Source organism: Strongylocentrotus purpuratus, unplaced genomic scaffold (assembly GCF_000002235.5).
Source record: "Strongylocentrotus purpuratus isolate Spur 01 unplaced genomic scaffold, Spur_5.0 spur5_scaffold_3, whole genome shotgun sequence".
Classification (NCBI taxonomy): Eukaryota; Metazoa; Echinodermata; class Echinoidea; order Camarodonta; family Strongylocentrotidae; genus Strongylocentrotus; species Strongylocentrotus purpuratus.
In genome coordinates this window covers 22,690,974-22,703,968 of record NW_022145609.1, presented here as the reverse complement: position 1 = coordinate 22,703,968, position 12,995 = coordinate 22,690,974, and the positions used below count along the sequence as shown (strand labels likewise).

General features: G+C 39.5%; 2 protein-coding genes across 2 annotated transcripts; both read left to right on the top strand.

The window, feature by feature from the left end:
* The first annotated feature begins 818 nt into the window (after nt 1–818).
* On the top strand, nt 819–6,805 carry LOC115928525 (serine/threonine-protein phosphatase 6 regulatory ankyrin repeat subunit B-like). The gene is made up of 2 exons (XM_030995813.1): nt 819–3,677; nt 6,719–6,805. Exons 1-2 carry the CDS (start codon nt 819–821, stop codon nt 6,803–6,805), a joined length of 2,946 nt encoding a protein of 981 aa, XP_030851673.1.
* A 3,612-nt stretch (nt 6,806–10,417) lies between these two features.
* Nucleotides 10,418–11,638, top strand: LOC105439732. The gene is made up of 3 exons (XM_030995812.1): nt 10,418–10,725; nt 11,147–11,178; nt 11,295–11,638. The coding sequence occupies exons 1-3, from the start codon at nt 10,565–10,567 to the stop codon at nt 11,636–11,638; spliced, it is 537 nt and encodes a 178-aa protein (XP_030851672.1). The 5' UTR covers nt 10,418–10,564.
* The last annotated feature ends 1,357 nt before the right edge of the window (nt 11,639–12,995 follow it).

Below are 12,995 nucleotides of genomic sequence, written 5' to 3'. Positions count from 1 at the left end.
CAATTCCCTTTTGAGTTTGATTTTGTGTAAGTGTTGCGTGCAAGTGACTGCTTACATATATGGCATGTTTGCTTTGGGCATAATTTGTTCGAATTGTATAGACTTCGGATCTTTAGAAAATACAAACCATGACATATTTGTACTCATGTCATAGAAGTGGTGGTGGTGGTGGACTCAAGATATAACGAAGCAGTCTCTTATTTGGAGTCGACAGGAAATCAGATGTTTGTCTACAGTGGATATTACGTTAGGATCAGATGTAAATCAGAAAGATCACATGCTGTGTAAGAGGCCATGGATTCTTTTTGATATGAAGAAATGGCTTCCGAAGCGGATGAATACCCTTTTGAAGTGACAGGAGGGAGAGCTTAATACTGAACGTGTACGTCAACCGACAGGATCATCGCCTTTCAGAAAATCCTTTCAGAAGCATCATAACATGGAGGAAACCCAAGATGACGGATGATGGGGATGATCAAATTCAGATAAGCCATCCTTTCATGTATTCAGTGCTTTCAAAACAATTTAATCAAGTTAATGTGCATAACAAAAGTGCAATCTGAAACTTTTTTCGTCTGTAAATCATTGATATTCGTCGATTTCGTACTACATGTACCAATCTGCAGTATCGTGTTTCCTAAATATTTCTACATCATATGTTTTCCTGGTTTATTCCAATTTAAGAACAGAATTGTTGTGGATTGGTTGTTTCCCTTTACAACTTTTCTGCCCGATAACATATATAGATATATATATAAATTAAATACATAACACCCTCCTATAGTGAGAGACAATACACAAACCGAGACAGAATGAACATGGCACTTTTTACAGCGGTGAAGGGAGGCGATCTTGTAAAGACAAGGTCTATTCTAGAAGACGAGACAGATGCCAGGCTGGAGATGCTACAGAGTGAGGATCCTGATGGAAATACACCCCTCCACATCGCTTCAGAAGAAGGGCATATTGACCTCGTAAAATATATGATTGATTCGGGGGCGGTTCTAGAAAAGCGAAGTAGAAGCGGTGACACCCCTCTTCACTATGCGTCTCAGAGTGGTCACCAGGATGTTGCTCAATATCTCATCGGTAAAGGAGCAGATATCAGTATTGGTGATAGCATTGGCTATACACCTCTCTATCTTGCTTCGGAGAAGGGCCATTTTGGCGTTGTTGAATGTTTAGTAAATTCTGGAGCCGATATAAACAAAGATTCATATGATCATTCTACACCCCTTTATACTTCAGCAAGTAAGGGGCATTTTGACGTAGTGAAATATCTCATAACTAAAGGAGCCGATCTTGAAAAGATTGGTCCTAAGGGTCAAACTCCACTTTTAGTTGCGTCATTGGGTGGTCATGTTGAGGTTGTTAAGCATCTTATTAGCCAGGGAGCAGAGCTTGATACTGAGAATGAAGATGGCTACATACCTCTCTATAGCGCTACACAGGAGGGACATCTCGACATTGTTGAATGTCTGGTAGATGCAGGAGCAGATGTGAACCAATTAATATATGATGATGACACACCACTTCATGCTGGATCAGAAAATGGTTTTCTGGACGTTGTGAAATATCTCATCACTAAAGGAGCAGAAATTGACAGAGATGGTAATGATGGCTATACACCTCTGCATCTTGCCTCACTGGAAGGTCATCTTAATGTTGTTGAATGTCTGGTAGATGCAGGAGCAGATGTCAAAAATGCAAACCACGAGAATATGTCACCACTTCATGCTGCATCACGGAATGGTCATCTAGACGTTGTGAAATATCTCATCACCAAAGGAGCAGAAAATAAACAGAAGGGATACAATGGTGAAACTTCTCTTAGTACTGCGGCTTCCCGTGGTCACCTCGATGTTGTAAAATACCTCTTAACTAATGGTGCGGATATCAACACGGAAGACAATGAAAAATACACACCACTTCATGCCGCTTCAAGAGATGATCAGCTTCATGTTGTTGAATATCTAGTGAATGCAGGAGCTGATATCAATAAAGCATCTCATAATGGCAACACTCCGCTGTCAACCGCGATAACAAATGGAAATCGATGCATTGCGGAGTTTCTCATGACTAAGGAAGAAGATATTGGCAACAGAGATGACGTCGGTCCAGTTACACTTTGCAAAGCATCCTCCCAGGGATACCTCGATGCTGCCAGGTACATCATAACTAAAGGGGTAAACCTCGATTTGGGAGATAGAGATGGTTTCACACCACTATATCACGCGTCAGAAAATGGACATCTGGATGTTGTTGAATGTCTAGTGAATGCAGGAGCTGATGTAAACACAGCAGCAAAGAGTGGATCTACACCTCTGTATGCAGCATCTAATAAAGGTCATCTAGACATAGTGAAGTATCTCATTGATAAAGGAGCAGATATTGATAGTAGAGGTTATAACGGTCAGACACCTCTTTTGGTGGCATCACTCAATGGCCATATATCAGTTGTAAAGTATCTTATTAGTCAAAGAGCAGATAAAGAGATGGGTGATAACGATGGCCATACACCTCTGTATGTTGCTTCAGAAAAGGGTCATCTCGACATCGTGAAGTATCTCATTAACAAAGGAGCAGATATTGATAGTAGAGGTAATAACGGTCAGACCGCTCTTTTGGTGGCATCACTCCATGGCCATTTTACAGTTGTCAAATATCTTATTAGTCAAAGAGCAGATAAAGAGATGGGTGATAAGGATGGACGTACACCTCTGTATGCAGCCTCTCATAAAGGTCATCTAGACATAGTGAAATATTTCATTGATAATGGAGCAAGTATTGATAGTAGAGGTAATAACGGTCAGACGGCTCTTTGGGTGGCATCACTCATTGGCCATTTTACAGTTGTCAAGTATCTTATCAGTCAAAGAGCAGAGAAAGACACGGGTAATAACGATGGCCGTACACCTCTGTATGCAGCCTCTCATAAAGGTCATCTAGACATAGTGAAATATTTCATTGATAATGGAGCAAGTATTGATAGTAGAGGTAATAGCGGTCAGACGCCTCTTTGGGCGGCATCACTCAATGGCCATATTACAGTTGTAAAGTATCTTATCAGTCAAAGAGCAGATAAAGAGATGGGTGATAACGATGGCCATACACCTCTGTATGTTGCTTCAGAAAAGGGTCATCTCGACATCGTGAAGTATCTCATTAACAAAGGAGCAGATATTGATAGTAGAGGTAATAGCGGTCGGACGCCTCTTTGGGCGGCATCACTCTATGGCCACATTACAGTTGTAAAGTATCTTATCAGTCAAACAGCAGATAAAGAGATGGGTGATAACGATGGTTGTACACCTCTGTATGCAGCATCACATGAAGGTCATCTAGACGTCGTGAAGTATCTCATTGATAAAGGAGCAAATATTGATAGTAGAGGTTATAACGGTCAGACGGCTCTTTGGGCGGCATCACTCTATGGCCATATTACAGTTGTCAAATATCTTATAAGTCAAGGATCAGATAAAGAACTAGGTGATAACGACGGCAGTACACCTCTGTATGTTGCTTCACACGAGGGTCGTCACCATCTTGTACAATATCTCATCGCTGAAGGAGCAGACCTGAACACGGGAGATAATGAGCGATTTACTCCCATTTATATCGCTTCATATAACGGACATCTTGATGTTGTTGAATGTCTTGTGAATGCAGGAGCAGATGTAAACAAACCAACAAGTGATGGTGATCTATCTCTCCTTGCTGCCTCTCGTGGGGGCTATTTTGACATTATAAAATATCTCATTACGAAAGTGGCTCACATCGAGTCACCTAATAATTACGGTTGGACAATTTTTCATTTTGCAGCAGATAATGGCCACTTGGAAATTTTGGAATATTTATTGAGAAACAACACTGGCGGTACTTCGGGGAACAGTCCCAACGTTCTTGAAGTAGGACTTCAGGTAGGATACTCAGTTCAAACTCCTTTTCTGTAATGTCGGGTCGTGGCTCGGTGCGGTGGCCGTATCGTGTCTTTTTAGGGGAAAATTAAAGGTGGGTCCAGTGGAATGAGCAACCGATGTCAGGCTTTGAAGATTGAAAGCATACTAACAAAGGAATTACGTTCATAAAAGATTGAACATTTCTTGATTTAACCTCTCCCACACAATTTTAGAAACTGATTTACTGTTCTCTCTGACTCAATATTTTCAAATACTTTTAGAGCTATTATTGAGACATGACTGTAACCACGGACGACTACCCCCGGCAGGCGCGGATCCAGGGGGGGGGGGCCGAGCGGGCCTTGGCCCCCCCCCCCCCGCAAAAAAAAAAAAAAAAAAAAGAGAGAAGAAAGGAAAAGAAGGGAGAAAGGGAAACAGGAGAAAAGGGGAAAGAAAGAAGAGGAAGAAGAAAAAAAGGGGGAAGAAGGAGATCGGGGGCCGAAAGGGCCTTGCCTCCCAGGATGTTAACCCCCCCCCCCCAACCCACCCCCCCAATCAAAAAAAAATAAGAGAGAAGGAAGGAAAGGGAAAGAAAAAGGGAAAAGAGGAGATACTGGCGTACTGATAGGGGGGGGCTTGGGGAAAATCATATTCAAACTTGGTTTACTTGTAATTCCACAACAGTGGATTACAAATACTGCTGAAATGACATAATTTCCGAAATTTTTCCTCACTTTTTAGTAAATTATACGTTTGTATGTGTTTGTTGGAAAATGACAAATTCCTAAATTTACAACCAGGCAAAAAATATGATTCTTGGGATTCCTACATGTCAGGGCCCGAGGTACGGCGGGGATCGAGAGCCTCGAGCCCCCTACTTTTCTTGAAAAAGTATTTTAAAGAGAAATGAAATAGAATGAGAGCAAGAAAGTAAGAATAGTTAACTGCCAGTGTTAACAAAATAATGAGGCATCAAAATATGCTCATCTGACCGTGATTAAATGCCTAAAACCCCTGAGCTTCCGCGGGCTTTGCCCCCTGGATTCCATTTAGGGCCCTACGGCGGACCCTTAGATGATCATCTGACGGTAATTTAATACCTAAAACCCCTGTTTTGGGGGGCTCCGCCCCCTGGACCCCACGCCAAATAGTGACATGCCAGTGTCACAAAATAATAAGGTATACACAAAAATATGCTCATCTGACCTTAATTAAACGCCTAAAACCCCTGAGCTTCCGGGGCCGGCTCCGCCGCCTCGACCCCACCAGGGGCCCTAAGGCGGGCCCCTGAATGCTTATTTGACCGTAATTTATTGCCTTAAACCCCTAAACTTGCGGGGTCGGACAAGGTATCAAGATGTGTTTATCTGACCGCGGGCGCGTAGCCAGGGGGGGGGGGGGGGTTGGGGGCGGTTCCCCCAATCGGAAGAGGATGTAGGAAGAAAAAGGAGCAGACAAAGAACATATTTGATATTCAGACAAGGATTAAGAGTATAGAGAACGGTACAACGAATCGTTTTCTTTCTCTAATGATTTAAAGAAACGTAAATAGTTTAATAGTTTAATAGTTTAATAAAACGTCAAAGCTTCCGCGTTTCGCGCAGGAGGGGGAGGGGGGACTGAATTTAGACAAGGATTAAGAGTCGAAAACTGTACAACGAATCGTTTTCTTTCTCTAATGATTTAATGAAGCTTCCGCGCGAGAGGGGGGGGGGGGAACTGAAATCAGACGAAGATAAAGGGTCGAGATCGCTACAACGAATCGTGTTCTTTCTTTAATAGTTTAATAAAACGTCAAAGCTTCCGCGCTTCGCGTAGGAGGGGGGGAGGGGGGGGGACTGAATTTAGACAAGGATTAAGAGTCGAGAACTCTACAACGAATCGTCTTCTTTCTCTAATAATTTAATAAATCGTAAAATTTTCCGCGCTTCGCGCGGGAGGGGAAAAACTAAATTCACACGAGAATCATTTTCGAGAACGGTACAACGAATCGTCTTCTTTCTCAAATAATATAATGAAACGTCAAAGCCTTGGACGGGGAAACTGCCCCCCCCCCCCCGGATTACGTCACTGTTTGTCACCATAACGTACTAATATTTGGCTCGCATAATTTCAAATTTGGGCCCCCACCCCTAAGAAATCCTGGATCCGCGCCTGACCCCCGGTACATAATAGGAAGATAGTAGTCCGTTATTGGGAGATAATTGCCTTGGGTTCGGTTGTCCGGAAGTGGCTGCAGTCTTAGTTATATGCCTATATGTCTCATAAGAGGCCTACGGTCGAGTTATTTATTTGATGTCAAATGATGGAATACATGTAGATCGGGAAATAAGAATAACAATGAAAATCGTGTAGGAACAATTATGATCTCCCGAGAAAAACCATACTATCAAACAAAAAAGTTTCATAATTAAATATCGGCGATTAAATATGGATTATCAAAACAAATAATCGAGGTTCATTTAATCGTTTGGTCACACAAAAATACACACAATATAGAAGTGTAAAAGGGAGTGTACAACTCTCCTAAGCGCCAATAATCAATACATAAAAGAACACTGATCACTGGATAAAAAGGGAGCAATTAGTATCCTGTGTGCCCGCCCCCCCCCCCCACTCAGTGTTATTTAGGGTACGGGTATGCTTGTACCCTCTTTTTAAAAGACCCCCTATCTGAGCACTGACAACATTTCCGAACCCCCCTTTCGCGGGCTTTTCACGGGCTTTTCCTGCCTAATTGGAGACCCCCCTAAATCAGGAACGCTGCTCAATGTACCCCCCTATCTCAGGACATGCAGACATCCCCCCTCTCATCTCAGATAAGCTTGCAAATAGCAAGACGAGCAGCAAGCAAGTCCTCCGCCAAAGGTGCGAGGACTAAGTCAGTCGAGTCCTTGTTGGACTAGAATTTAAGCCGGCACAAAAAACAATAGCACAGTCACAGTTTGTATGTGCCGATACAAAAGTCTCACTGATTCTCACGTGGCGAGAAGAACCCGAGTTCTAAATCACCACAGAAGCGTGAATGGTTGAACATCAATATGCTAGTAATAATTGCAAATCTACGTAACAAATGAATAATATTAACGAACCAGACAGAAACGGCTTGAACATGTCTACAAACCAGACAGGCAAATACCACGCAAATGGGAAAGCAATACACATACAACAGATACAAATCAATAGATTTAACTTGTAAATCGTAATTACACATCTAAAAGTATAAAGGTACAATTTCAGCAAAAAGTAATAATCTTTTTTTAAATTTATATTTTAGTTTTTATTGGAAAATCAAAAGAAATCACAATGTTCACAAATAATTTACATAATTAGAAACAAATATACTAAACAGAATAACGCAATAACAATAAAGGGTAGGGCAGAAAATGTAAAACGTTACAAAATAAATATTGTTCAAGAGCGAAACCCCCGAGGCAAAAAAAAAAGTGAAGCAGAGGACCCCCGCCGAACCCAACCCTACCCATACAGACGAGCGACCATGCATTTGGCCACTACAGTGTTATGCATTTAGCATTTATTTGAAAATATGAAGTCTGGGAGAACAATTAATAATTTTCTTAAATTGAGGGAAAGAAGTTTACATAAACGATTTAAACTTTTCATCTTTCAATCTTTCATTGTTATGCTTTAAATCTTCACTTGATTATCTGAAAGTATGAAAATCGGAAAATCATTCTGACAGGGACACGTTTTAATGAACCCCTTGACACAATACACGAAAGCCTAAAAAAAGACGCAAGAAAAATACTAGCAATGAAACAGAAAATTCGATTCATGAGAGGACATTTTCCCGGCCCCCCCCCCCCACTCAGAGGTCGGAATGACCGCATGCGTGTTGCCAAAATGTCCGGTAAAGGGGTACTTTTCGTGCGACAAAGTCCGGCCCGGGAATTGTAAAAAAAGGGGTGTATTTGACTTTTCACCCGGAGATTTCTTTAAAAAGGGGGTGTTTTTTCTTTTTTTCCTCTCATCTCTTTGGACTCCTGAGAAATTATTCCAAATTTAGGGGGGTACATTGAGCATTTTTCCTGATTTAGGGGGGTCTCCAAGGCAGGAAAAGCCCGCGAAAAGCCCGCGAAAGGGGGGTTCGGAAATGTTGGCAGTCCTCAGATAGGGGGTGCTTTCAAAAAGAGGGTACGAGCATATGCGTACCCTAAATAACACTGAGTGGGGGGGGGGGGGGGCCGGGGACATTTTACAGTGTTCAGAGTTACACGTATAAAGCTTAACATTATGAGTTCGGACTGGCTAATGGGATCTTACAAGTGACCTACCCGCTTATTCTGCACAGAGCTTCTTAAATCTCATTGTAACGAAATAATGATTAACTACCAGCAGTGCTGGAGATATCCGTAACACGAAATATCATTACTGAATACTTATGATAAGATTTTGATTTTAATGTCGAATCAGTAGTTTGTTATAACGTAAAATATATTTTTCTATCAACGCAATAATGATCCAAGTGAGTAAGCATTCGATATTTTCCCAGATTGTCTCTTATTAAGTGCAAACTGTATTCATTGATGAAACTAGAGTAGGATTACATGTATCTTATTGTAGGCCTACTTAAAAATATAGGCACGGTACCGATATTATTTATCTTACAGACCTTAAAAGGTGTCACGCCACTTATGGTTGCCGCAAGGGGCGGACATCTGGACTGTCTACGTCTGTTGCTCGAAAACAATGCAGATATTCGGACAGAGGATGCAGAAGGATGGACAGCCCTCCATTATGCTGCAGCAAGGTGAACTGCTTATAATACAACATTAAGCATACTTTTAAAGTGTTTCTCATTTAACTACAGTACTGTTCCACAAACTACTACAATGGTTCGATTGTATAGAGTCGGTACATTTGTTTTTGAAGTGTGTAGTGGTGCTTATTTTACCTGGCCGACAGTTTTAGGTCCTCTCCGAAAGACCTGGTGATGAGGATTAATGCTTTACCAAAGGGCACTAGCGCATCGCCTTGGTTTCGAACTCAGATCACCGGATTACAAGATCACTGCTCTACCAACTGAGCTATCACGCCTCCTCCTCATTCAACAAAAATAATCACCCTTTTTATCATCAAAGCAAAACAAGTTTTCCTAGTTTTCTCTAAATATTTTGTAACATGTTACTTTTTTGGATCTCATTTTCATCGGTCGGTTTATCAGCGGTTGCATAGGAGATGTACACTTGAAAATGAATCAGACACAACCAAATTTCCGCTAGAAATACATGTCTACTCTAATTACAATAACGGTATGTAGGTTGATTCCTTAAAAAAACATGATGCCAAAAAGATTTGCCATTTAAGTAAATCTTTAAGTAAATCAAATTTCGTTTATATATTCAGAAGCATGCTATAAATAATTATATTATATACATACATATATATACACCGATATACATTTATTGTAATACGTTTTCTTGTTTTCTTGTTTTATTACAGTGGGGATGAATCAATAATAAAGGATCTACTGGACCGGAAAGCGATTATGAGCACGAGACTTTCTAGACGAGGCCAGCCACCGATAAGTATTGCACTTAACTCTGGCAATGCTGGAACTGCACGGATACTTCTTGATAAGGTACGTGCAGCTGTAACTCATTCAGCTTATTGTGTTTATTAATTTAGCTTCTGTCATATGGCTCATGTACTACCTTCAGTACTACCATCACTCATATCACAACTGCTCCCCCATTAACTCTACTACTTACACTTTATCAAAAAGATCCCCACGTTCTGCTGTTAAGCCTGCTAATTGCACTCATACATTGTTGATGATGGTAATAACAAGCTAATAGTACATGTGTATTGCCTTATTATATACTGATAATGATAGTAATGAAAGTTGGACAACAATGCATTATCTATCAAGTGTCATCGTTTATATACTGTGCTATATATCAAGAATAGCGTAATAAAAAGTATGTTTACATGTATATATGATTAAATATTGACTAAATAAAACTTAAAATGTATATAATTCAATTTAATTAAATTCTCTAATTCATCCAAATTCACAAGAGTACATGGAAATTTGTTTAAAGTCCTTCATTTATTTGTTTATTTGATATTTATTTCGTTTTGTTTCGTTTGTTTGCTTCTTCTTCTTCTTCTTCCTTTTTTGTTGGGGGGGGGGGGGGGGGGGTTCGCAGGATGTATCATCTATACATCACAGTGACAGTGCAGGTCTAACGCCCATTCATCTCGCTACTGTAAGCGGCCTAACATCAATCGTTGAGAAGTTGATATCACTAGGTGCTGGTTTAAATCCTCAATCACACGATGGCCAGACGCCCTTACATGATGCCATCAGACTATGCCACTGTAAGAAAAGACAGGTTGAAGTGACGACAGCTTTGAAACAGGTTACGTATTTCTTGTTTTAGTTTCTATTTCGCTGAGACATGTTAGTCTATCTAATCTGCACATATGCGAGTATATATGAATGTGGGTGTGTGCGTGTGTGTGTGCGTGTGTGTGTCTGTGTCTGTGGATGGGTACGTGCGGACGAGTGATTTCTTTACGTCCTATAAGGCCTTTAAAAAAAAAGATGGTGTATTGCCCTTTGCGACCGACCCACAAATCTTAAAATCTACGGTCGGCTTTTTTTTTTCTTTTTTTCTTCACGAAACTTTAACCCTTTCATGCAGATACAACAAGAGAGTGATGATGACATAACCCCTGCGGAGGCTCTGATACAATTCCTTATCAATCAAGGATCCAAGGTCGACATCAAGGACAACGAAGGCTTTACACCGGTACAGTATGCTAGAGAGGAGCGCATTAGGCAAATGGTTTTACGGAGGTGAGAAAATTGTATTAAAGAATGAGTTAATCAGACTCTGTAAAAATAGATCCTGCATAAAATTTATCGAAATTAAATTCATCAACTCAAGGATATAAAATCTTATAAATATGACCACATAATTTATGTACAAAGTTCCTACAATTATTGTATGACCCTGCTGACAGATTGATGAATTTTTCATGTGATTTTTCGATTGCCTATTTTATTTTGATGTAAACATCATTCATAAAGACAAAATTTAATATTGTGTATTAAATGATGATATTAAAGTGCAAATAATCAACAAAATGTTGATATATCACTGTTATACAAAACAAGATATTAATTGTATGACATAAAACATGGCTGCATGATAAATAATACAATCTAGTTATAGTTAGACTCGTACAACATTTCTGTTTGTTTGTTCTTTTGACAGCTTGTCCGAAGATGATGTTCATACATTCCGCGGTATGTATGTTATCTGATTTTCAGTGCTTTTACTTCTCACAAAGGTTTCATAGCATTCCACTGTTTTCCCCTATCTGATTAACTTTACCCTTTTTTTTCGTATGAAAAAAATGTAGATCTACCGATTGCAAGATCTACTGAGATTCATCGCATTATCGGCTGTGAAGGAGGGATTCTACATTTGGACAGCTGTGACATAACAATGTCGATTCCACCTGGGACAGTGCAGGCTGGCTCTTGTCATAATGTATCTATAGCTCTAGTTACTGATGATCCCCCACCTATCCGAGAGAGGGAGTTTCTTACAGGCCATGGCATTGGAATCACATTCCCTGCACAGTGGCGCTATTCCAAGAACCAGCCTATAACGTTAAGTCTTCCTCATGCCGCAACATTGCTGAATTCAAACGATGTTCATACTGACATTATCTGGAAACAAACTAAATCAACCTCAGGTTAGTTGTCAATAGGAGGATTCAAGGAAGTTGTAATCACAACATAATATTTTTCAAGATTTGCCACGTTACATTCAAGTGACCCTCTTAATCGGCGCAGCGAAAGTGTTAATGTTTTAACTTCATGTAAAGATGCGTTGTATTTTTCAAGATTATTGTTCATACATTCCTCACTCACCTATATATATATATATATTTCTTTTCTTCATGAAAATAATGTCCTTTTTTCATCATCATTTCTTCAATTCATCATTAGCTCACCTAACGCGAATGCTGTAAATGAAGCACTTAGCAACGAATTGAAGAATTGTCAAATTCATCAGATCAATGAAGGTCATACAAAAGAAAGCAAACGTATATAAAAACACAATTGTATTTGTTTTTTCCCTGTTAATATGGAACTGTTTACAGTTCACCGTGAACGGTCCCTTGATGATTGTAATACACAATGTATCCTTAAGGAAAGGAATATCAAGCTCGTCATTGATGCCAAATCTGTAATTCAGGACAAGGTACAGCTATGGACACCGATCACGCTTCATAATCATAGTCATGGTAAACGAATGGTGTGCACCCCTTTTCTTCCCGTTGACATGGCACAGGGGGAAGACATCACACTCCGCATGTACATACATGAAGATGTACCTTGCATTGTTCAGGTAATTTATATATATATATATATATATATATATATATGTATACAAATTTCCAATAAACAATGATGCCGCGTGTACGGAGAGCAATTTCGAAATTTTGCACTTAGAGCTTTGTCAAGTAATGATTGTATTTGGCTTTGAAAAAATATTATTGTTTTGCGCCAAAATATGCGTATCCTATCCCCATATTATTTCTTCGTATACGGAGCATTACTATTTATTGTAATTATGTGTATTTGCTTGAATTCCGAACATAATTTTAGACTTTATTATATATTTGTGTGTGTTTATCAAGTATCTTTATTTGGACTGTTTTATTTACCATATCTATAACAATCGAACAAAATTGAATACACCCTTTTGAAAAATATTGAAAATTGTGTTTTACCTATCACAGAGTGCCAAGTCTACCATTGAATTGAATTCTTTTGTTTTGATAAACATTTTATAAATGATTACATTGAAATATGTATCATTTTGAGATGGATCTAGTCACATCCGTTGGATGCTGAATACATACAGGTCTATTATTTTGATCGATTATATAATGTCTGAATAAGAAAGTATCACTTTCTATACTGCTGAAGAAAGGGCATGGCATAGCTGCAAATGGTTACATATATCTTGTTATCACTTTAAAAAGAAATCATTATCTGAAAAAGCATAATGTTTGATCTTTATGGCACAATTATCTCTCTTACAAAGT